A 25,493-nucleotide genomic window follows, 5' to 3' on the forward strand; every position below is an offset into this window, starting at 1 on the left:
GTATAAGGGAAGAAGCCCAAAATCAGTTGGCCCAATTTAGTCTCTCTCTCTCTTTTTCAAAACAGTCGGCACCCTCTCCTCTCAAATATCAGCCGAGAGCTCCTTCTCCCAGAATCAGTCGAGCCCTTCTTCAAAATCAGTCGAGCTCCTTCTCTGCTCCGACCGGCGTCGGCTGCCGCCGTGCCTAGGTCCGGCGTGGCCGCACCTGCCTCTTCCTCCTTATCCTCTCTCTCTCTCTGATCTCTCCTAAATCACACTCAACCTTCTCCTCCCTCGATCTACCTTCAATCGAGGCGTCCGCCGCCACCGCTTCCTTCTCCGGTTGTTCCAGCTGCCGGCGTGGCCGGCGTTCAGCTGTTGACCGCGCCGCCTCCTCGCCCTAAACCCCCTCTTCACCGTTGTACGAGCAGATCCCCAAATCGAGAGCGCCGCCGCTGCTTCGATCTGCCACCGCCGCGGAACCGGCGAGCACCGCCGCTGCTGCTGTGCGATTTCCGGCGAGCAGGGGGGGTCCGCCGTTGCTGCTACCTCCGGAGTCGAAGGTTCGAGCCACGCCACCAACTACCGCTGCTATTTCGCCGGGTCGCGGCCTGGAGTTCTATCGCCGGACGTCGTCGCTGCTGAGGTAACGCCGCCGCCTGGGAGCGCCGCCGCCAGCCGCTGCTGTTAACAGTAAGAGTCCGGCAGCCGCCTCTCCCGGAGCCGTCGTCGCCGTGAGTCGCAGAGCTCCGACAGTCCACTACCACTCAACCTAAAGCTAAGTAAAAACTCGACTCTCTTTCTATCGGCTCTCAACGCGAATTAAAGACAAGGCGTAATCTCTTCTTGTTTTGTGTAAATTCAAACTATACTCGTTCAAACTCGAATTCTTATTGGCACTTGCTCAACAATAGTGGTTGGTGTTCTTACATGATAAAGCCTGCGTCTGTTATGTCTATCATGCTTATGAGAGTCTTATATCATCTGGAATTGCTTATGCTATGGTATGAATGCTTACTGGAATGGATATCTGAAATAGAATTAATACCTTGGGAATGACTGTTGGTTGGCTGATTGCCGTTGAGTTTAACGAACTGGAATGATTGAACTGAACTGAAATGAATGTTCTTTCCATTAATGTAGGTGAAATCTTGGAGGAGTTGAAGAGAGTTAAAGAAGTTTACCTCCTGGCAGAGAATGTATGAAGGCCCCTACTGTCCTGAACTTTCTAAGTGTGGAATGGGAACGAAATGGAGATTAATAGCTGCTGAAGTCTGGAACAAAATGAAGGTGTTCGGGTGTGAAATGCACACTTGTTTTAGTCAAAAATGTGCAAAATGGCTGGAGTCAAAAAGATACAATAGGCGTGGAGCTGAGCAGGCGTGCAGTGCATTTTTTTCTTTCCCTTATCTCACTCTTTAAATGCTGATAGATAAGTAAAATATATATATATATATATATATATATATATATATATATATATAGGGGTTTGTAAAGTGAAGTATAAACAGAAGCAATAAATCTTGTTATTCGATATTTGATTTCCTGCCTTACTAATATCGTGATACTCGTAGAATGAATCTAAATTGTATCCATAGATTTAATTCACTTCACAATTCGGAGTAAACTCACGACTCAAGTAATAAAGTTAAATAAATAGAAATAATATTTTGATTACAAATAAAATAATAACTTGACTTCGCTAAGTCAATTATCATTCTGAAATAAATCATTGACTACTCAATAATTCAATCGTGGTCATCTCAGGTAATGACATCTAATTCAGAACTCTTAGCTGAATTAACTGAATATTAATCACTGGATTAAAATCAACTGAAAGATGTAAAAATAAATATTGCATTTATTGCTCTTAATCATAAAATAAAATAGCGGGCTACTACATACTACCCCTCTTAACAAAAATTTCGTCCCGAAATTTGCATATCATTGCAAAAAAAGTTCTGGGTACTCCCTCATCTTGATTTCTGTCAGACTATCTCAATCATCTCATTCATCGTGTCTGGTCCTAAAATTCTCCTTACACCTACTTTATCTCAGTAGAGTGGTGATCTATATTTTCTTCCATGCATTGCCTCATAAGGCGCCATATTGATTGTTGCCTGATAACTATTATTGTAGGCAATTACTCAATCAATGACATCACTGTTCATCACTTTCACCTTTGCCTTGTACTACTTTTAACGTATCTTCGAGAGTCTGAATTATTCTCTCAACCATCTATATGTTTGTGGGCAAAAGGTGGTACTGAAATTTAACCTTGTGCCTAATTTCTTCTACAAGTTCATACAGAATCTAGATGTAAACTTCGAATCTCAGTCCAAAGTGATTGACACGAGCATACTGTGGAACGCACAATTTTTCAAACATATAATTGTCCTAATTTGTCTGATCCGTATGTGATCGGTATTGATATAAAACGAGCTCATTTCGCAAGTCGCTCCACTATTACCCAGATGGCAGCACTCCCACTTTTCAACTTCGTAAACTAGTCACGACATCTGTTGCAAAGTGCTCTAACTCCCATTATGAGATCTCAAATGGTTGTAATTTTCCATATGGTCTATGGTGCAAAGCCTTCACTCGTTGGCATGCTAGGCATCTCTCAACAAGTGTAGCTATATCTTTCCATCGGAATTCTTCTTTCAAGTCTTTGTCATTTTATGCTTCCCGGGTGGCCAGTATATGGCGTGTCATGAGCTTCGCTCATTATCTCATCTCTGAATTGTTCATCGTGTGAACACACACAATCTTTCCTTAAACACCACAACATTACCTGATGCTTTGTAGCAACCTCTAGGTGTGCCTGATCTTATTGCTATACGTAAATTCCCAAGGTCTCATCATTTGTTTGCGCCTCTAAAATCTTTCTTTCCAAATCGAGCGTTACTACCATCGTTGCGATAATCCCTTCTACAGATTCTGGTGGTTAAACAACTTCTAAACTTATTCTACAAAAATCCTTCGTGTGTCCCTCATCCCGAGTGAGGAGAGATCCCAACTTAAATTGAGTCTTATGACTCAAGGCATCAACTACCATGTTAGCTTTGTCTGGGTGGTAGTTATTAGCACCGCCATGGTCTTTCACTAGTTCGAGCCATCTCATCTATCTCATGTTAAGATTCATTCACTCAAAAAAATATTTCAAACTTTTATGGTTTGTGAACATCTCACATCTAAATCCATATAGGTGGTGTCTCTACTACAACTAGTTCTAGATCATGAGTTAGATAGTTCAATTCATGTGGTCTAAGCTTTCATGATGCGTATGCTATCACTCTTCCTTCTTGTGTTAACACGCAATCGAGTACTTTCTTGGACGTGTATACATAATCCACCTGTTCTTTGTCAGTCTTTGGAACAGCTAACGCTGGTGCAGTGGTTAACTTCTTCTTGAGCTCTCAAAATCTTTTCTCACATCCTTTTGTCCAAGAAAATTTGATTCACTTCTTGAATAGTTGCGTCGTTGGTCTTTCTATATAAAAAAAAATCCTTCTACGAACCTCCTATAGTAACTTGCTAATCCCAAGAAACTCTTGATCTTCTTAGGGTTAGTAGGCGATCTCTATTTGAGTACAACTTGTATGTTGTCAGGACACACTCTGATCCCTTCTCATGAGATAATATGTCCAAAAATGTGACTTCATTGAGCCAAAATTCGCATTCGTTGGACTTGGTATAGAGACGCTATGTTCTCAACGTTTTTTTTTAAGACAATTCTCAAGTGTTTCTCATGGTCTTTCTTGTTTTTCGAGTAGATCAAGACATCATCTCTGAAAATTATGACAAATTTGTCTAAGGATAGATGAAACACTCTGTTCATGAGATCCATGAACACGACCGGTGCATTAGTCAATCCGAATGACACCACTACGAACTCATAATGGCTATATCTAATTCGGAAGGCCATCTTAGGTACATCCTCTGACCAAATCTTTAGTTGATGATACCCAATCCTTAGGTCTATCTTTAAGAATACAGTCACTCCTCTGACCTGATCGAAAAGGTCATTTATCTTCGACAGGGGTACTTGTTCTTGAATGTCTCCTTGTTCAACTCTTTATAGTCTATACACATTCTCAATGTGCCAATTTTCCTCTTTCGAAAAGAACGGTTGCACATCGGCGAGATCTTCAGGAACCATCAAGAAATTCTCATTCGATTGTCATGTCTCTAATGCTCTTCTCGGTTCCTTGTTCTCCATGAAAATACACAAGGTAGTCCGAATATTATTTCCTTATCATCTTTATTGCGTCGAGGGTGGAGATGATTGCCTCCCTCTTGCTCATGCTGATTCCATGGGAAAGTGTCAGTTCATTTCCAAGGGGTCGAAAAGAAATTTGTCTTTTGTTGCAAATGATGGTAGTTTGGTTCACAGCTAGATAATCTACTCCTAAGATTACGTCAATGTCTCCCATTGGTATAACATACGAGTTATTCACCATGGCTTTGAGTGAATTTATGCTCAGCTTTAAGCTCATGCACACATGTGTTATTGTTGTTGTTGTTGTTTTTGGTGTGGTTACTACTCTTGGTGTGGTTGGGGCAAAACATGGATTGCTTGCAGATACGGAGCCTGGACAAGCAAGTTCAGCATAGACCCGTCCCTTGTTCCTTATTCAAACAACGGTTTGCATAATGCCCTTCTGGCTACTGTGTAACAACCTTCACTTCCACTCTTCCATTATTGCATCATCTCCCATGGTTCTTGTTGCAATTTGGGCAGGGCAGGATTCTTTGTTGGTTATCTCCTATCTGTCTAGGAGTACCCTTTTGGCTTTTGTAGCCTTGTTGCTGGAATGATTGCCCTTGCCATGGTGTTTTTTTTTTTTTTTTTTTTTTCTTGACAGTTGTTACTGTTGTCCTCTTTTCTTTTTCCTCAAATGTTCTGAGTTTGTGCCTGTGGAGGTGTTGGCATAGGCATCCTTACTGGTCTTTCTATCGACATCGATGCCCTAATGTTTAATGCTCTTCTAAGCGCAGTGTAAGACAATCCACCATGGCTTGCCAAAGCCATCCTAATCTCGTGCCTCAGAGCGGCACAAAGTTTTTTTCAGCCCCCCCCTTTTTTTTTATCCATGTTTACTTGCTCTGGCGCATATCTCGACATATCACAGAACATCCTATCGTACTGAGTAACGATCATTACTCTTTACTTTAGATTGTAAAATCCACTTTTCTTCTTCTTGCGATAGCTTTGGGGTATATACTTATCATATATGCCCATCTTGAATTGCCCCCAAGTCAGATTTTCTAACTGCTCGGCTGCCATTGTTTTCATCCTTGCTTTCCTCCAGGATTTAGCTGACCCAGTCAGCTAAAAAAAGGCACGCAAGTTAGGCGCTCTTGGTCAGTGCAGCGAAAAAGCTGAAAATGCGCTCCATCTTTCGTACATATGTCTCAGCTTGGCCGGATCTCTTGTCCCACTGAAGACAAGTGGACTTTGTCATAGGAATAGTTCTTCTATTCTATGTTCTAGTTGTATGGGTGGTGAGGCCATGTTTTGTTCTAGCCCTGGTACTGGGTCTTTTCCCCATCTCAGGGAATTCTTTCCCCTTCTCTCGGATACTTTTGCTTTGTTGACATTCCGATGAGTCGACATATAGTCACCAATGTGATACACAGATGCGTATTATCAATTCTATAAATCGTTTTCTTGATTCTCGAATCTCGCTCGTACTTTTTCTCATGAAGGTATATAAATAACATAGCAGAAGTGACTTGTCGCAAAAGACTGATAGGGTCGCTACATAGACATGGGAAATTAGTCTCAATGAGGACTATTTCATCATCATTTGAATATAGATCTGGTGATCTATCCAAGCATTATACATGATGAACTAGCTGTCTAGCAAGGTTATCATGAAAGAGCTCAGTTCCAAAATGCCCTATTAACCAGCGTTTCCGTACTAATACTAGTCAAAATAACTAAGCCAACATAGGGGCATACAAAATCATCGAAATGATCATCGTTTTCAAAAATACACAAATAAGGTCCTACTAAATGCACAAGAGATTGTCTGTATGCATTACATGCTTGACCCTTGGGTTGAAGCATACGTGTTTGACTGATTTAATCTGATGAGTATCTGTTTGTCCTTGGGTCACAAAAAAAAAATCTACCAACAGCTAGTAGATCGCAATGATTCAAATCACAAATGGCAATTAGTCAAAGTGTTTCAATAATTTGCCAAACAATTGAAAATGAATAACCATAGGGTAGAAATGAATTGACTGAAAGGTCGAAACGAAATGACCTAATAGTCTGAACCCGTTTGGCTTTTCAGATGAAGGTTTAAAATATATAGGTTTAAAGACCCATATATGACGACTACTGAGATTTTGGCCATGTGGACTGGCCAGGTCCGACACAACTACTTCTCAGTCACTCGGAAATACTTTTCCGAACTTGGTAACTCTTGTTCATTGGCTGCAAAAGGTATACTTGGTCTAAAATCACCACTTTCTTCTTAACATCTTGAACATGTCCTTGACAATATTCTATAGCTTCTCAAACTTAGAGTTTGCCTCCTAATTTAATGCAATCCCTAAACATCTTCTATAGGCGAAATAAGGTAGGCTCAACCTTACTCAAAAATCTTCCACTACATGATCTTAAATGTAGTACTTCTAGTACTTAGTGTTCCTTCACATAGCGCTTGAAATGCAACCATATAATTTGAAGTACTCTTCCGTGTTATTGCAAAAGACCTTCTGAATCATCACACATTCAATAAGAAAATAGCTTTTGCTCATCTGAGCATCTTTATAGGGTATGTGTCACCATATGTAATGCTAAGTCATGGAATGTCCTTAGTCAATGCTCTCATTCCGGCTACCAGACTAAATACCTAATCCAAGACGTTCTAACTGAGGCGATGTCCTCGATAGGTTAAGGTATGTATACTTATCTTGAGTATATCCTTAGGGTCTCATTAGAATCTTAATTCATTTGTTTCAGCATTGATCCACTGTCGGCGCTTCTAGCTATTATTAAACTCTAAACCATCTTCGAGAACTTCTCTCGTCTTACACACTTGCGTAAACTTTTATGATCAATCATAATGGTTGGTAATTGTTAGTACCCATATCACATCTCTTCTTTCCAATTTGTAGTAGGTGATCGTAATCAATAGGGATTCTCAGTCATGTCCTCATCTATTGCGATAGGTACTGTAAGTAGAATGGTTCCGAATATCTGAAACTATAAGCTGATAGCTTTAATCGTAATATTATAACACTATATAACAAGCATTTTGACCCCTCGTAAGTCTAACTCTGAAGTTCATTGATGAATCATGAAAGTTATCCTCAAGCCATAGCTAGTGATAATCGAGGCTAAAAGTGAGTCTCAACTTATTAGGGATTAGCTAACTGATTACATAAGTCACACTCATCGCTATAAGCAATATCATACTTAAACTATCATTGAATAAGGTAATAGTCGATTAGGTGTTCCGTCTCGCGTGAACAACCTGAATGAAGAACTATGCCTGCTTCAGTGATTCGTGCGTGGCACTCTGCTTGCACTGCTTTCATTGGATTCTCTTCTCTTTTTTTTTTTTTTTTTAGCTCTTCACCATGGCTATAGTGAAATATAACTGAGTTTCTAACTTCTATTTTTCTTCTCGTAACAGTGATCATGTATTCTTAACGCATCTAAGTTCATTAGGATATCTAATCAATCAATAAAGCATAAAACTTGAATGTAAGCATCAGTACATTCATATAAAACGTGAACTTCTCAATGTTTTAAAATCATTACTACCTTCTTTCTTGCTGAGCATGACGATGTGATGAAGTGATGAGCTTTGGTTGACTGACTCATATATACTAGTGATCATACTAGAAAAATGGGCTAACTCTAGGGTTCAGAGCAAATAAACTTGCTCTGATACCACTCTGTCACGACCGGACCTAATTAAGGATAATTAAGCCGGGAAACCGTGACTAATGGAGGGAGATTAGAAGCGGGGTGGAAAGGGGAATAATCAAACAAGGAAGGATCACATTTCATCATTGTTAACAAAAGGGATATTTATAATATGACGGAGGTTTAGTCGTATAAACTCAAATAACTAGTAAGTTCGGATAACTCCGACTTAGCCAAAATAACATAAAACTTCTGAGTACGCAGCGGAATAAGGTTCTGATTACATGTATGAAGACATGTATCCCTAGAGTTCATTAATACATAATAAGACAAAAAAAACCCCGCTCGTCACTTCATCACCATCGGTAGCTGCTCAACCTGCACATTTAGAAATATATGCAGGGCTTGAGTACAAAGGTACTCAGTGGGCACATATGCCTACTATGAAATATAACATGCTTCGTAAAGATTTAAATTGTCATGCCATCATAAACAGTACAGCAAGGGGTTTTTCGCTAAAAAGGCCCAAGCTTACAAAAATTCAGTTGTGATTCTTAAAGTTCGACTGCAGTCTAAGTTCTCTTGTAATCTATCATATCTGGAACTGTGTGCCGGAGAGGTGGCCACCTCTCACGGTCACTTGACCGGCCAACCCGCTAGATGACTCACGGTCACTGGTGTACACTAGCCCTGGCAGGATAGCTATCAACTGCTCAAGACCCGAATTCGATTACATGATAAAAGCCACATCAGATAGATATCATACTGAAATTGAAACATTTTATGGCAAGACAATATTTGAAATAACTTCAATTAATTTAGTCATGAAATAACTTGCTTGAACGTAACATTTAAACTCATTTGATATATATGAAAATAAACCCACCTGATAGAAACTTTCTGTGGTACAGTAGCTCATTGACTGATTATTAATCTCGTGCTTGACCTTTATTACAAGAATATAAATAAGATACTGCTCGAGCAAAATCCTCAAATAATGAGAATACGAAATTAACGATGCATGATCCTCTTATGCATGAATTATTATTCTGAAATAATAATCGGAAATTTTACTATTAATCCAGGCTATCGGATTTAAACAAAAGCTAAGTCTCATCTCATGAAGCCGGATAATTATCTAAAATTAATCCGTTTTCTACAGGGTGTTCTAATCCGCCAATTAAATAAATCATGCTCCTTGTATTCGATAGAAAAGAAATAAATACCTAGGCTTATTCGCTTTATAACCTCATAATTAATCGGGCTTAATAATAAGGAAAAGTAATGTTATAAATTCGAATAATTAAAAGGTCCAACATAAGACAGCCTAATAATTAATTAAGTGGAAGTGGCCTTAATAATTAATATAAAAGGCCCGATTGAAATAATTCATTGGTTCAAGTAATTAAATAAATCTTGGTCCCACGAATAAATAATTGATTGGTTGGGCTCAAATAAATAAATTAAACGATCAAGGCCCAGCTAAGATAATACAGCAGCCCGATTAATAAAATGCAGTTGGGCTTTAATATAAATAAACTCGGCCCAAAGAAATAATTAATCAAGGTCCAATTCAAGGATTTAAACCAGCCCAAATTAAATAAATTAAAGGCCCAATTTCGAGTATAAGGGAAGAAGCCCAAAATCAGTTGGCCCAATTTAGTCTCTCTCTCTCTTTTTCAAAACAGTCGGCACCCTCTCCTCTCAAATATCAGCCGAGAGCTCCTTCTCCCAGAATCAGTCGAGCCCTTCTTCAAAATCAGTCGAGCTCCTTCTCTGCTCCGACCGGCGTCGGCTGCCGCCGTGCCTAGGTCCGGCGTGGCCGCACCTGCCTCTTCCTCCTTATCCTCTCTCTCTCTCTGATCTCTCCTAAATCACACTCAACCTTCTCCTCCCTCGATCTACCTTCAATCGAGGCGTCCGCCGCCACCGCTTCCTTCTCCGGTTGTTCCAGCTGCCGGCGTGGCCGGCGTTCAGCTGTTGACCGCGCCGCCTCCTCGCCCTAAACCCCCTCTTCACCGTTGTACGAGCAGATCCCCAAATCGAGAGCGCCGCCGCTGCTTCGATCTGCCACCGCCGCGGAACCGGCGAGCACCGCCGCTGCTGCTGTGCGATTTCCGGCGAGCAGGGGGGGTCCGCCGTTGCTGCTACCTCCGGAGTCGAAGGTTCGAGCCACGCCACCAACTACCGCTGCTATTTCGCCGGGTCGCGGCCTGGAGTTCTATCGCCGGACGTCGTCGCTGCTGAGGTAACGCCGCCGCCTGGGAGCGCCGCCGCCAGCCGCTGCTGTTAACAGTAAGAGTCCGGCAGCCGCCTCTCCCGGAGCCGTCGTCGCCGTGAGTCGCAGAGCTCCGACAGTCCACTACCACTCAACCTAAAGCTAAGTAAAAACTCGACTCTCTTTCTATCGGCTCTCAACGCGAATTAAAGACAAGGCGTAATCTCTTCTTGTTTTGTGTAAATTCAAACTATACTCGTTCAAACTCGAATTCTTATTGGCACTTGCTCAACAATAGTGGTTGGTGTTCTTACATGATAAAGCCTGCGTCTGTTATGTCTATCATGCTTATGAGAGTCTTATATCATCTGGAATTGCTTATGCTATGGTATGAATGCTTACTGGAATGGATATCTGAAATAGAATTAATACCTTGGGAATGACTGTTGGTTGGCTGATTGCCGTTGAGTTTAACGAACTGGAATGATTGAACTGAACTGAAATGAATGTTCTTTCCATTAATGTAGGTGAAATCTTGGAGGAGTTGAAGAGAGTTAAAGAAGTTTACCTCCTGGCAGAGAATGTATGAAGGCCCCTACTGTCCTGAACTTTCTAAGTGTGGAATGGGAACGAAATGGAGATTAATAGCTGCTGAAGTCTGGAACAAAATGAAGGTGTTCGGGTGTGAAATGCACACTTGTTTTAGTCAAAAATGTGCAAAATGGCTGGAGTCAAAAAGATACAATAGGCGTGGAGCTGAGCAGGCGTGCAGTGCATTTTTTTCTTTCCCTTATCTCACTCTTTAAATGCTGATAGATAAGTAAAAATATATATATATATATATATATATATATATATATATATATATATAGGGGTTTGTAAAGTGAAGTATAAACAGAAGCAATAAATCTTGTTATTCGATATTTGATTTCCTGCCTTACTAATATCGTGATACTCGTAGAATGAATCTAAATTGTATCCATAGATTTAATTCACTTCACAATTCGGAGTAAACTCACGACTCAAGTAATAAAGTTAAATAAATAGAAATAATATTTTGATTACAAATAAAATAATAACTTGACTTCGCTAAGTCAATTATCATTCTGAAATAAATCATTGACTACTCAATAATTCAATCGTGGTCATCTCAGGTAATGACATCTAATTCAGAACTCTTAGCTGAATTAACTGAATATTAATCACTGGATTAAAATCAACTGAAAGATGTAAAAATAAATATTGCATTTATTGCTCTTAATCATAAAATAAAATAGCGGGCTACTACAACTCAAATCTCACCAAGGTGACTACTCACTCGTAATGAAATAAACAAACACGAATTAAAATGAACTCGTGATAATAAACGAAATGCAAGTAGAAATAGATAATAAATAATAAAGTACCCGTATCAAAATGCCCGAGACCGTCGTTCTTGCGATTACAACTACTTAAAAGCAATAAGTTTTTGATAAACTAAAGCAAAACGTAAATGAGATTGTTTCTGGATGCAAAAATAATAAAGTTCAAAAGTTGGTCAAGGTGCCAAAAGTTCTCCAAAAGTCAAAAGTTTTTCCCCCGCTGCATCCCTTCATCTTTAAATACTGGTGGCTGGTAGAAGGCAACCCTAGCCGCTCTGTCTTCATATCTTCATCGAGATCTTATTTCCTTCTTTAGCTCAATCTTTGATTGATCCGATGAAGATATTTTCCAGCTGCAATCTTGAGTCAACCTTCCCCTTTTCTAGATTCTTCCGGCTCATTCTTCATCCTCATGCAATCTTCCATCAAAATTTCCTTGATTTACTTTCCTTTTCTAGATTCGGTTGGCTGCTTCTTCTGGTAGTAGTCGAACGGATTACTTCTTCGGGTTTGGCTCATACCAGGTGGTATGCTTCGGGATTCCCACATCTCAGATAAGACACTAAGGGGCACTACGCCTCGGCTCCATGCTGGAAAACATGACATATGCAATCTGGGCTGGTAATGCTCTATCCGACCACATTTCTCCATTCTGCATCTTACTGGACCTTCATCTCTTCACAATATCGTTTTTCCCCGGTAAGACCTGAACTAACACAAATAAATGGAGAAAATAGGGCCAAATGGCCCAAAAGTCGAAGACGCATCAAGATGGACTGGACCTCGTTCAATAATTGGTTGAATCTATATTCCATTTCCTCGACTGATTCATTCTTGAGCATCTGGAATGAATCAAATTTTTGACAAGCTATGGATAGCTTGTTCTCCTTGATCTCCTATGGTTCGATGTACAATCTTTGAAGAATATCCCACATCTCCTTGGCGGAGTTGCAGTCCATGATCTTGGTGACGTGCTTGTCGGGGACTGTACCAGAGATGATATTCTTAGCAAGATTATCCAGTTCATCTTGCTTTCTCTCTTCAGTGGTGAAGTCGGCCTTGTCTTTGATCTGTGCTTTGTCGTTGGGATCTTTCGTGGTGTCAAGAGGTGTCCTTTTGACTATCTCTTTAATAATGATTGGGCTATTGGTGATGACTTCCTACATTCTGCAGTGCTGCGCTGCGAGGAAACTCTTGATCCGGAACTTCCATGTGCCATAGTTCTCTATGCTGAATATCGGCAGCGACGAAGACCTGCTGAAGTTAGTTTCCATAGTAGAAGAAGAAGAAATGTGGAGATAAAAGGCACTTAGCACGCTAGAAGTGAAACGTTAAAAATCCTCTTTGGTAAACGGATCTAGTTCAGTAAGAATCGGGTCAAAGCAGCTTGTTCTTGCGAACAACATGCTTCGATACCAATTGTTGGGTCCCGGAGGGTCACTAAACTGATGTATAGGGAGAGGGGCGAATACATCAGTAGGCTATTTTTCAAAATTTCTTTTCAAAACTGAAGTGTGTATCAACTGATACTGAAAAGTGTAGACTGAAGTTAACAGTCGAAGAGGTTTCAGTTTAGGAAAAGGTTTAGACTGGTACTGAAATAGTTTCAGTATTTGATTTCAGTTTAGCAACAACTCGATAAACTGATAATCCACATAAGATTTTAGTCTAGAATTTGAAATTAGATAAGTGTTATAAATCTTACTGACTATCCAAGGATTTGTCAGTTAGATTGATAACACCAGCAGCGAAAAATAAATTTAAGAAATAACCTTTGTGGTTAACACTTTGTCAGTTTTAGGTTTCTCTTTTGGGTTAACCAGTTTCAGTTAGATAAGGAGTTTGAACACAACGTAAGAAATGAAATAACTGAAAGAAATAAACAACACAACGAATTTTACATGGTTCGAAAAACGAGTTCCTACGTCCACAGCCAGCTGATCAAACTGACAAATACTCTGGGCTTGTGCTTACGGGTGCACAACAAACCTTAAACTGAAACAAAAAAAAGTTTCAGTGCTAATACACTAGATTGGACTTATCGTCTCCTTCTCAACTCGCAGGTGCAATGACAACACACGTCTTGCTTGCGGAGGCCAAGAACTCTTGAGTTCAGACAACAGTCTAGAACTCTCTCAAACTATCTTTTTGCTCTTTTTGGAAAGGGTTCGAATACCAACTAGATTACTAAGAACAGGCTCACAGTAATCAAAACTTAGGCTAAGGGTTTACAATGAAAATGCCTAAGACAGTAAGAGAATTTTTGTAATCAGTGAACTAATTTTGGGCTTTGGATATTCTCTTCTTCGATTCAAACTTTGAAAAGTAGTGAGTAGGTTGAGTCGCGAATTTGGCAGAGTTTCAGCTTAAGTGTTTGAATCGGTGAAGATTGAAAGTGATCATCGAGCTCTATTTATAGGCGAAGTCTTGAATAGATCCGTTGGTGAGATGGTCTTCAAGATTTCTGCCGTTGTGAGACAAATTTGAATCTTCGGTTGAGGCTTCAATCTTCAAAGCTCCTGATTGGTTGATGATACCCGTCTTTAGCAGTAGGAGCATGGCGCTTCTGAAAAGTTAGAACGAAATAGGAAAGCTCTGCTCAGGCGAGGACGGTCTTCGTATAAAGTGCATTTAATGCAGTTGTACTTGGCTTGAATACGTGGCTTAATTTAACTTTAAGTCTTCAGTTCGAGGAAGAATGTCTACTGATACTTGATTCAAGTATCAATCCGTTTTTTTCACGTGGCCAACACTAGTTTTTTTTTTTTTTTTTTGATCGGGCAAAGTCATGTTAGATGTTAGTAGTTAGTTCCCCATCCACTCCAAGAACCACCTTATCTCTCCATTCACCAAACTCCACCTTACATCTCCAATCACCAGTATTCAGTCATAACTGAATCTTCAGTGAAATTTCGTCCTTCAAATAATTCAGTAAATTATCTTCAACCTTTTCAGTTCCAATCTTCAGTCAAGCGTCTTCAGTTTTACGATCTTCAGTCCAGCGGTCTTCAGTCTAGCTAGTAAACCGAACTCTAACACTTGAGTTTAAAAAGTTCTAGTCTAGAGAAGGAAAATCTAAGGATTTTGGTATCATCAAAACAAGGTCAAAGATATTTCATTAATTTCCCAACAACAATTAATTATTTTGTTTATTTCACTATGAATTATCTATATAAATGATTGTAAATATTTTTACAGTTGAAAATTTTGACTACTGATCACATTGCATATAAAGAATAATTACTCCCTCTGTGTGCGTGTGTTAGCCAAGCGGTAAGAAGTTAATGCCTAAGGCCAAATGTTTTGGCCTTAGAATCTTAGATATTGATAAAATTCGAATGTTGATAAAATAATATCCTCTTGAATATTGTTAAAGAGACAAAAGTAGATGGTTACTAACGAATAAAAAAATTATTTGCAGACTTAGATATTGTAGTATTCATAGGACATAAGGAAATTGGTAAACATGAAACTCCAAAAATACTATGAAGCTCACATAAGAAGAGTGATGTTCCCAATGAAACTTAAAAAATATATATAGATGAACACAACATCTGTGGTAGGTGTGGTTGAAAAATGTTCGTACCGGAGGGTGGACGTTTGGTTCCTACAGTGAGCATCGTGAAAGACGACTACTGCTATCCGTACTTGGTGGAGTTGGGCGTAAGCAAAAGCGTGGGTTTATCCAGTAAGCACATATGCGCTTTTGATGGAACTGGAACTCTACTACTGCAAGTAATTGGAGGCTTTTGGCAGTTCAACAAGAAACGAACCATGTATAATTCTTTTGGGCACCCCATCATCACCATGCGTAGGAAGGTAATCATTTCTTCCTTTCATTTTCTCAACATGGAATAATTATTTTTCACTCCTTCATATATATTTTTCACATAATTTATGAAGTAGATGATTTTTCTCTCATTTTCACTCCAGTTGTGGCTAATCTATTTATTATATGAAAACACAGTTTGTGGCAAAATTGTATTAAAGAATCAATTAAAGGGTATTTATAAAACTCAATAAATCTCATGTCTCATATATTTTTTCTCTCCTCTATCCTCTCTTTCATCATACGCATTCTTCAATTTTCTATTCTCTCTCTCTCTTTCTCTCATATTCTCTTTTTCATATTTTGATTATTTTTTTAAAAAAATCAAATTTTATTTATAAAAAATATTCTATATATATCTTAAATTAAAGATGAATGCAAGATCTTTGATTTGGTATCAAATAATTATTCAACTCTTTTATTAGTATTCTAATAATTTCTAATAATATAATTTATTTTCCTACTTATCAATTGAAGCTTTTCTAATAAGATGACATAGGTAATGAGCTAACTTAGAAAAAATTAATTTTATGCATGATTAGCTTATGTTTTAAAACTATATATTGTGATGTGAAAACTCTTTTTTATTGTTCCTTCGTTCTTTTAATTTGAATGATGTGTTTATTCTATAATTTTAAGGAAGAAAATAAAGTTTTTCATCAAATAGATGGAAAATTAAAAATGATAATTTTCAAAATTATAAAATAAAATTAAGGATCTTTACTGAGTAATTGATGTAGATTATTTTATTTTTTAAGAAAAAATAATTTACATATACTTATATTCTAACTATATTTAATATTTATTTTTTATTTATTTATTTTTAATAAATTAACATGATTAAATAAAGAAATTTAAAGGCCGTGCCATAGGGGCTCAAACCCAAGACCTTCGGTTTTAGACATTAACCCCTAATCGCTTAACCGATACACACACTACATCGTTTAATTTTAATGCAAAACTATGTTCGCCGTGCATCGCACAGGTGAATGTACTAGTATTATTATGAGAGGAAGGATTAATATGATAAACTTTTTTTCACCATGGAGAACATGGGATAAAAAAGGTGAGAATTACTAAAATGTGATAAAAAGTTTTCATTTTTCAACTCCCTTTTTTTTATCATAAATTCAACTAAAAAGAACGCATCGTAAAGAGAGGCATTTAATTTAGCCTAGATGGATCAAACTAATACTATTAATCCATTTAATTAAAAAAATATATTTTTGTTAATATATTGTTTACTAAAATAGTATGAAAATTTAAAATATCTCAAGGCCCTTATAATTTTTATCATTTAAACTAATTTTATTTAATTAATATTCAATTGAAATGATGGAATTGAAGAAGTTCTGTAATAAAGATAAAAACACTCAATCATGAAAAATAAATATCTCCTAATATAAATTTCACTTCCATTTCCCTGTGAATATCATGATCTGATGTATGAGAGAGAGAGAGAGTGTGTCTAAGTTTGCAAGAGTTTTATAGGCACACCAAGAATGGATAGTTCACAGCGGTGAAAGAGTGGAGGGAAGCAATCTTCTGTACAGTGTGAAGAAAGCTGAGAGTTTCCAGCTCAAAACCAAGCTTGAAATTTTCTTATCAACCAATACCAACACTCATCTTTGTGATTTCCGTGTTATTGGAAGTTATACTTCTCAATCTTTCAAAGTCTACAAAGGTGAAACTGTGGTCGCAGAGGTAAACACCAACACCAACTGTGATCGAATTATATCTAAATACACCAACTTTCACTAAATTCTAATTTTATACTACATGAATGGAAAATTTTGCCTTCAAATACTGTCGCTCACTGGCCAGAAGCCGCCGAATTTGAGCTCAAACTAATGGTTCATTCGAAGATGTTCAAGTGTAATTTCTCGAATGAAGTAATGTCTGCACTCTATACGTGAACTGGCCCTTCCCTTTCCCAATTACGATTGCGTTTGCAGTTCGGTCAAAACTATACATGATTTGTCTCGTCGGTTCATAAAAATTGGGCAACACTACCTTCAAATACATAAATTTTTAATTATTTTGATTTTTGACATGGTTGTCAATTGCTTTCAAATTAATGCTGAGATGGACGACTGGAATGTCTAGATAGCTTAAATGATCGATTGACTAAATGATGTAGTTTGATATTTGTGTCACACAATAACATTGGTTTGGAGGTAATTAACAACCATATAAAAAGTTAAAACAATTAAAAGTTCATTTATTTAAAAATATATTTTTCAATTAATATGCAAAATCAAAATTTGGTGAATTTTCATATATTTAGGCGTAATTATCCTGTTATGAAATAGCATTTCGGAAAGTTGCAATAAGCTTGAGCTTAAGTAATCAGCTACGATACATGTGCAGGTGAAAGAGAAGTCCAAACTGAGAAGATTAGGAACAGGGAGTTTCCAAGCAAGAATTTATCCTGGTATCGATTATGCCTTTATTGTGTCGTTGCTAGTCATATTTACCGAAATAGATTTCTGAGTCACAAATTTTATAATGTAAACTATAATTGTTGAAGATTTCAATTATAGTCACCTCATGTATCCGTACAGATCCTTACCTTGAACTGCATATATCAATGAGAACAAATAAGGCTTATATTGATCCGACTGCAGTCGAAAGCTTCATTATCTGACCGACACAACCATCCTGTGTAACTATAATTATACTCCGAACTTTGATTATGTGGTAGCTTTTTAATACTATAAAGGGTCTGTTTGCTTTTTATCCCTCTAAATAGAGAGATAATATAATGATTAATGAGGTATAAACTTATCACTTAAATTATACCACTCTCTCTTAAGTATAAAATTATCCATTTTCCAAGGGATAATGGGCTGCTCGAAAAATTATATAACCTGCCCGAATTTTTTTATACATCAAAGCAAACGAAGTGTAAGGTGGTAAATGTAGTTTATCCCTCCCTTATACCTCAAAGCAAACACACCATAAATTTAAAAATATTACAAATATAATCTGTACTTATCTTCGTTGTTCATTTAATAGCCCAAATTAAAAATTTCAGACAACTTAAATTGATGTGTTTCTAAGAAATAAGCATCAAAACTAATGATATGCCTATAAACAATCTGTAATGCTTTTTCAAATGCTGACAAATTAACGAAAACTCTCTTAAATTGCTTGAAAATTACGACTCGAACATTAAACTGAACAATGGAATTAAGTAGAGACTTTATTTGTAATATTTTAAGTACGAGCCAAAAATTCTCTTAGGAGGTCAAAGTTTGAACTAAAAGCATCTACATCGGTTGACTCGAGTCAACCGATGCAAAAGAGGGCAACTTGGGGCTCGACTCATCTGTCGGCTGAAATGGGGACACGTGTATTACACGTGCCAAAAAAATCATCATACCTAAAACAGCGGCGGCGGCCATTGATGTAGGAAGAGAGAAAGAAAGAAGACAGAAGATGAATGAGCGGCGGGTGAAAAGAAACTGATGACTAGGGTTAATACAAAAATTCAATGGGCTATGGTTTGAACTTTTGTTAAATTTTAATGGGATATAGTTTAGGCATTTATTAAATTTTAAAATGATCCATCTTATTCATTATGATTAATTTGTTTCATTATTTTAATTTTTAATTTTCTAAATTACTGTAATTTTAATAATTTAAATTAATGTAATTTTAATTTAAGGAATTGTGTTATTTAAATTTGTGTCATTTAAATTAATTCAAAAATCAAAACTAATTCACGAGTCAACATGATCAATCAAGTCAACGCAACACTTGACTCGTAAGAAGTCCCAGAGCATGGATGAGTCAAGTATTGACTCAACCAATGCGGATGCTCTAAGGCCAACAGCGAAGATAAAGCCCTAATGAATTACTCTAAATGTAATATATATATTTTTTTGGAGGAGACTCAAATGTAATATTTCAAACATGAGAAATTGTATGGCTTGTCCCCAATAAGTTGGACAAGGCAGTAGACATTGTTACTCTAAGGGGGGTGTATTAGTTCAAGATTTATGCAGATTTTAAAAGTCCGTGGATTTTAAAAGTCTATAGAATTCACGCGAATTCTTCATGATTTTTAATGAATTCTTGGTCGGATTTTGAATGAATTACCAAGAATTTGTCGTGATTTTCTCGGAGTTGAAATCCACAAAGCCAGCGGTCGTTGCGAGCACGCGAGCGCTGAGTTCACGCGAGCGTTGAATAACCAGCGATCGCTGAAGCCCAACGACCGCTGGCTTGTTAAAATATTTGTCATAGGTTGCTTTGGAGTAAAATGAATTGTCGTTCCAGAGCTTTTTAACTATCATGATTGTTCTAGAGCATTTTAGCTATCATGACCAGTTGTTAAAGGAGATTGAAATTCCTTTATCTAGAAATATCAAATAATATTAGTGACTATTGGTTAACAGTTGCTAGTGAGTCGTGACAACTTTGCTATATTTTGACAGTGGAATTATGCCGAATCACCCACGAGGTCTACACGCCCAGCGACCACGGCGCCCCCAGCAATCGCTGGTATCGTTGGCAACGACAGCTAGGGTCCAGCGGCCGCTGGCTTCTTGGCCGCGGACACTGGCACCCAGCGAGCGCGAGGTTTTGCCGGATTTGTGAATTCTCGTAGTCTGTGTTCGGATTTGTTCATGCCTATTTTTTCAACGAAATCAATGAAAGTCATTCCAACTTTAAAGTCCATAGATTAACGAATACACCCAAATTTTCATAGACTTTTAAAAGTCTTGAACGAATACACCCAGATTTTTATAGACTTTTAAAAGTCTTGAACGAATACACTCAGATTTTCATAGACTTTTAAAAGTCTTGAACTAATACATCTGGACTTTAAAAGTTTGCAGAAATCTATCAAAGTCTTGAACTAATACACCCCCCTAAATCTTGTGGTGGCGAAGGTGGTATATACTTGCGGTCATTTGAAGCCGAAATAATCGGACAAATTCGAGAAAATGGCAACCAAACTCGTCCCCACAGCCAAGAAGATCACCAACACTGCCAAGACCTTATCCCGCGTTGTGGACATGCAGTGAACATCTCTGCAATAAGAAATATGTCAACCAACAAATACATTCAATTTTTTAGCAATAAGAGAATGTCTACTTACGAGGATTAATTTAGATAGATAAAAATATAAGAATAATCACGTATAAATATATGAATTTTCACCTCATTATGGTTTTGTATATGAAGTAAAAGTCGTGCCTCCAAATATTCAATTATTTTGATTTTCACACAATTGTCAATTTTTGGCAAACTAATATCGTTATGGCTAGCCGAAGTGGCAAATTAAAGTCATATGACTAGCTGAAGTGACATAGACACGTTGGAGGCAATTGAGAATGTATGAAAATATAGAGTAATTGAATGTTTGTATTTGGGGGCAAAAAACTTTAATTCATTTACAAAACCAAGATTTGGTGAAAGTTCATGTAATTAGGCACAATTGCCCCAAAATAATATAGGTTAATCTATTGTTTACAAAGTGCTCGTTTGGTTCAATTAAAGGAATGGAAGGGAAATAGAATCAAATAAATGTGTGAAATGGTAATAATAACTATTCCCTCCGTCCCGCTTCAAATGACCCTAAATTTTTCGGCACGTAGATTAAGGAATGTGTGCTAAAGGTGTAAAGTGGTGGGACCATCCAAAAAATAGTGTTAAATATTTCTAAATTTGGGTTGGGTCATTTGAAGTAGACAACCCAAAATAAAAATAAGGTCATTTGAAGCGGGACACAGAGACTGATACTTTTATTGAGTGTTTGGTTTAATAATAAATGAATCATTAGTAAGTGATTTCCTTTCTTTTGTTTCCCCTCTATTTTGAGAGGTAACAAATTGGGTGATAGGATTACCCTCAAGTAAGGGTAATGGTTAACTTATTATCCAAACCAAACAACAAATAATGGATTCAATTAATTGAATCAATTTCTAACCTCCAAAAATACCCAACCAAACATTGCTAAAGATGAATTGGGACTTTGGGATATCCTAAGTCCCCTGATAATTTTTTTTTGGGGCTAATTTTACTTGATTTATATCCTATTAAAATGGTGGGATTGGAGAAATTCTAGCACCGAGGAAAAAAAATATTCAATCATATATCTTATCAATCATAAATGGTAAACACTTCTTGAGAGTAAGGACAGTAAGCCATACCTGAGAACAACTGAGCTTGGGAAAATGAACATGAGACACATGACCGTTGTTGTCCCCATGAACTGAAAGAAGTACCATATATTTGGAATAGCAATAGCTGCAAAGTATATCAATGCAAGCAAAATAGACGTGAGAGACAGAAATCTGATGTTCTCTGCAGCCAAGACAGGCTTCTTGGGGAAGAATAGTTCGTCGACATTGACCCTTAAAGAGTAGTTCATCACGGGAAAGACGAGCATGAGGTGAATAGCGTAACTCAATCTAACAGTACTATTGAGAATGGTGCCGATGAGAGAATCTGAAGTTTTGTCGAAGTTTACTAGCATGTCTGCCATTATCGAGTCACCAAAAAGCAGGTAGCCGAAGAAGCCAACAGCAAAGTATATTGCAACGCATAGTACGAGTGAGATTCGGACAGCTGAGCTCATATCCGAAGGCCTGCCCAGCTCGGCTCTTATCGGATGCACTGCACATAATTGTCAACCAAAAATTGGTTATAAGTCCTCTATTAATGCAGCTGGGCTACTACACTTTTTTATACTCTCTCTCTCTCAATCTCAAATAAGGCATTAAGTGTTCCTTATAGGCTGAGGTAACAACGTGAGGAGAAACAAAATGATGTTTGGGATTTTTTTCAAAAGGAGGTTAGCACCTGGTTTATGTCTCTACATCAATATTGCATTGAACCTATAAGTAATTTACGATATTTGCTGACTGTATAATTCAGTGCAATTACTTTATGGGTTTTTGGAGGGATAATATTATCCCTCTTTTGTAGTGAGAAAGAGGAATGAGTAAGGGTCAAGTAGGAAATGAGGAAAAAGATTGGAAGGATTTAAAGAGTGAAATTTTGTTTATCCCTTATTTTCCCATGATAATTTGACAACCAAAGAGAACGCACCCTATAGGTTAAGTACAAGAGTTCTCACAATAAGAAGTTTTTCTTTGAACCAATTCCTACATAGAATAATGGGCTCTATATTCGGAAATTGTAATTTCATGCAGCATTCTTACCATTTACATGACATTCTTACCATTTACATGACATCCAAAGGCAGTTGCAAAGACAGGAACAGTAGTGAAAAGAGTGAGCGCGGAGACACCACCGGAAAAGTCAGGAAATAGTCTCGGCGTTTTTGTTTCCCCGACCCACAACGCGTGTATTGCCATCACCGAGCATATGGCGACAAAGAACGCTGCTAATAGCACCGATATAGCAGAGGCATGTCTTAGTGAATCTGCAGGGGACAAGCTGCACACATATCAGTCATTCTTGTTAAATAACTACTGATTCTACACAAAATATGCCTTCTGTTTCTCCATGAATCTGAGATTTCATATGATTGGAGGCCTATTATTGAATCACAAACTTTGTTTGCAAAAGATAATACTTCCATTGGTATATAAGAATTGAGTTCATCATGGACAAAAATGTGTTAAGTTTTACTCAATTGCTGAAAGGTAACCACAAAATTTAAAGTTGATATCAACAACTATAAGGCTGCATAACTAAATTTTAGTGTACATAAACGGTAACTTTTAAGCATAGAAAGTGAGTCAGAGAGCACAATTCCCTTACCACAAGATGACTGCATTTTGTTCTAACGATTACAAATGTGGTATACTAACCTATGCGCCGTAGAAGAAGCAAGGGAAGTAAGACGAAAAGCACAACCAAAAGCAGCGAGAATGCACGAGAATTCCACCAATGGATGCCGAACCACTCCTGCAGCACACCTAAATGGACTGTTCCATCGGACTCATTTCCTGAGAGAACATCTCCTGTAGAATTTACAACCAAAGAAACAAGGATCACAAATCTGTGACTATAGATATGAGAAATGAAAGTACTGATATAAAAGAAGACAGAAAGCCTAAAGAAACCTCAGAGAGCACAACCCCGGACCTATAAAGCAGGGGACAAATACGAAATACTTTTATGATACAATACGATATGGGGACGTAAATACATCAATTTTCAAAAAATTAAGATACAATACGTCAAAAATATGTTTGTATTTTAAAATTAGTATATATTAAAAATCCACAATTCATTAAGAAAACATGCAATACTACACAATCCAAGATAAAATCAAGCAAACAGGTATATTAAAAGTTTTAAACAGTAACACACTACATAAAAAAAAAAGGTTCATAATATGATCTTTGCTCAGCTCTCCTAATTCCTTATCGGCGTGGGAAATTTAAAAGAGTGATGGCATCCAATTTTCACATTAGTAGATTCCTCGCTCTAGATTCCGAGTTTGTCTATTTTTAGTATGTAATTCAAATCCAAATGAAGGCGCGGAGAGTGAAAAATATGCATTGCGCAAATTGAAAGATTACGAATGAAATTAAATTCACAACCACATTTATTTTCTCGTTCTTGGACTATCATTTGACCGAGAGTACTTCTATTTGATTTTATTTGATTCTTTTTTGGGAGGTAAGAGTACTTCGATTTCATAAAAAATATCCATTCACGCAAATCATCAAACAGGTCTCGAGCATAAATATAAAAAAAAAAAAGCCAATTCTGAAGCTAAAAGCAACAACTAATAAGTCATAACAGCAAAAACCATCCGATCATTAGAAAAAAGAGAAAAGGAAACTCACCAATTATGATCAAATAAATAATCAAAGCGCCAAGATTGGTAATGACGACACAAACTTGAAGCGCAACTGCTCCCGTTTTCCCAAACGACTCGGCCATGAGCTCCCCATAGGTGTTGCACTGCCCCGACTGCGTGTACTTCAAGAGGAATTCCACGGTCACCTCCACTAAATAGGAAATGGCCAGGATTACCACGAAGCTAGGAATCACACCTAGCACCTTAAACGTGGCCGGAATCGACATGATTCCGGCTCCCACCATCCCGGTCGAGATGTTGAAGATTGCGCCGGAGATCGACGCGCCGGCGTTCGATCTCTCACCGTTGATTGGCTCGACTTCCGGGAGCAGCGGAGCTTGAACTCCGATTTCCTGGTTTTCGAGCTTCATCGTCGAGTGAAAAAAAAGAGAATATTCTAGCAGTGGGAAATGAAAATATATAAATAAAATTTCTAATATGTCCATATTTATTATTCAATGATATAGTATTAAAGATTAAAGTTAGAGTAAATTAAAAAAAATTAGAATACAATAGGTAAATGAATAAAAAAAAATATTTTTTATAGAAATAAGCCTATATAAATGAGACATCCGAAAAATGAAAACAAATTTATATATATGGGGCGGATAGAATATTTGAAAATATGAATGTAATTATTGTTTGCAGAAACCACATGGTGGCTAAATATAGAAAATTGGAAAATCATGGTTGGTTGGATACTTGGAGCTGTATTATGATGAATGAATGATGCGAATGAAAGGATCGATGCGTAGGGATTTGGATAACATAGAAAACGAAAAAAATAGTAAAACCCAATTAATGGTCTCACAAGTTGGAATAAAATAAAATAAAAGTATTGGTATATAATATGGATAAATAACAAATAACCCTTATCGTATCACTCCCTAATACATTTCCTTCTCATCTTTTAATTTTGAATTATTAGTCCCTCCACATCTTATTAGGAGTGCAAAATCTTTTATATTCTTGACATACTCTTAACTCCATCCAATATTTTTCATTTTTTTTTTATTTTCTAGTATTTTTGAAGCGAATCACACTCTATTTATCAATGTATTAGAAAAATTGAACTTCCTTTATTTAATATTTTTAATGAATTTTCATTTTATTTTTGTTTGATATAACCTAAATTTTGCTATGTTAAAGAATAAAATTTTCATTTTTTTTCTTTAATTTATTTCTACGTGCATTTGATTAATATGAATGCTAATAATTTTAGCAGTTGATATCTCCAAGATTCATGTGTTTTATTTCGTAGATTCAATCTTAGGTTATATCCGCCAATTGGCAGTTTATATCCATAGAATGGAAGCCGCTTGAAAATAGAAAATAAAAAAAATAAAAAATATTGGACAAAGTCAAGTGTTCGTTGAAAATAAGGAGAATTTTGTACTCCTTAAAAAATATTAAGGAACTAA

At 37.2% G+C, this 25,493-nt stretch overlaps 2 protein-coding genes across 2 annotated transcripts; one reads left to right on the plus strand and one right to left on the minus strand.

The window, feature by feature from the left end:
* Nucleotides 1-14,939: 14,939 nt before the first annotated feature.
* On the plus strand, nucleotides 14,940-17,883 carry LOC131020061 (protein LURP-one-related 14-like). The gene is made up of 3 exons (XM_057948702.1): nucleotides 14,940-15,268; nucleotides 16,770-16,982; nucleotides 17,649-17,883. The coding sequence occupies exons 1-3, from the start codon at nucleotides 15,026-15,028 to the stop codon at nucleotides 17,769-17,771; spliced, it is 579 nt and encodes a 192-aa protein (XP_057804685.1). The 5' UTR covers nucleotides 14,940-15,025; the 3' UTR covers nucleotides 17,772-17,883.
* Nucleotides 17,884-19,968: 2,085 nt separating this feature from the next.
* LOC131020062 (amino acid transporter AVT6C-like) lies at nucleotides 19,969-24,857 on the minus strand. Its single transcript, XM_057948703.1, has 5 exons — nucleotides 24,059-24,857; nucleotides 23,072-23,224; nucleotides 22,477-22,680; nucleotides 21,443-21,908; nucleotides 19,969-20,320 (listed from the first exon to the last, which is right to left on the minus strand). The coding sequence occupies exons 1-5, from the start codon at nucleotides 24,516-24,518 to the stop codon at nucleotides 20,197-20,199; spliced, it is 1,407 nt and encodes a 468-aa protein (XP_057804686.1). The 5' UTR covers nucleotides 24,519-24,857; the 3' UTR covers nucleotides 19,969-20,196.
* Nucleotides 24,858-25,493: the final 636 nt, after the last annotated feature.

Source organism: Salvia miltiorrhiza, chromosome 4, assembly GCF_028751815.1.
Source record: "Salvia miltiorrhiza cultivar Shanhuang (shh) chromosome 4, IMPLAD_Smil_shh, whole genome shotgun sequence".
Classification (NCBI taxonomy): domain Eukaryota; kingdom Viridiplantae; phylum Streptophyta; class Magnoliopsida; order Lamiales; family Lamiaceae; genus Salvia; species Salvia miltiorrhiza.

Coding starts and splice junctions, on each gene's coding strand:
- LOC131020061 (XM_057948702.1), top strand. CDS start 15,026: ATGTTCGTACCGGAGGGTGGACGTTTGGTTCCTACAGTGAGCATCGTG. Junction 15,269..16,769: donor TCATCACCATGCGTAGGAAG/GTAATCATTTCT, acceptor AGAGTTTTATAG/GCACACCAAGAATGGATAGT. Junction 16,983..17,648: donor GTGAAACTGTGGTCGCAGAG/GTAAACACCAAC, acceptor ATACATGTGCAG/GTGAAAGAGAAGTCCAAACT.
- LOC131020062 (XM_057948703.1), bottom strand. CDS start 24,518: ATGGACATATTAGAAATTTTATTTATATATTTTCATTTCCCACTGCTA. Junction 22,681..23,071: donor GCTTCTTCTACGGCGCATAG/GTTAGTATACCA, acceptor TGTCCCCTGCAG/ATTCACTAAGACATGCCTCT. Junction 21,909..22,476: donor CTTTGGATGTCATGTAAATG/GTAAGAATGTCA, acceptor AATTATGTGCAG/TGCATCCGATAAGAGCCGAG.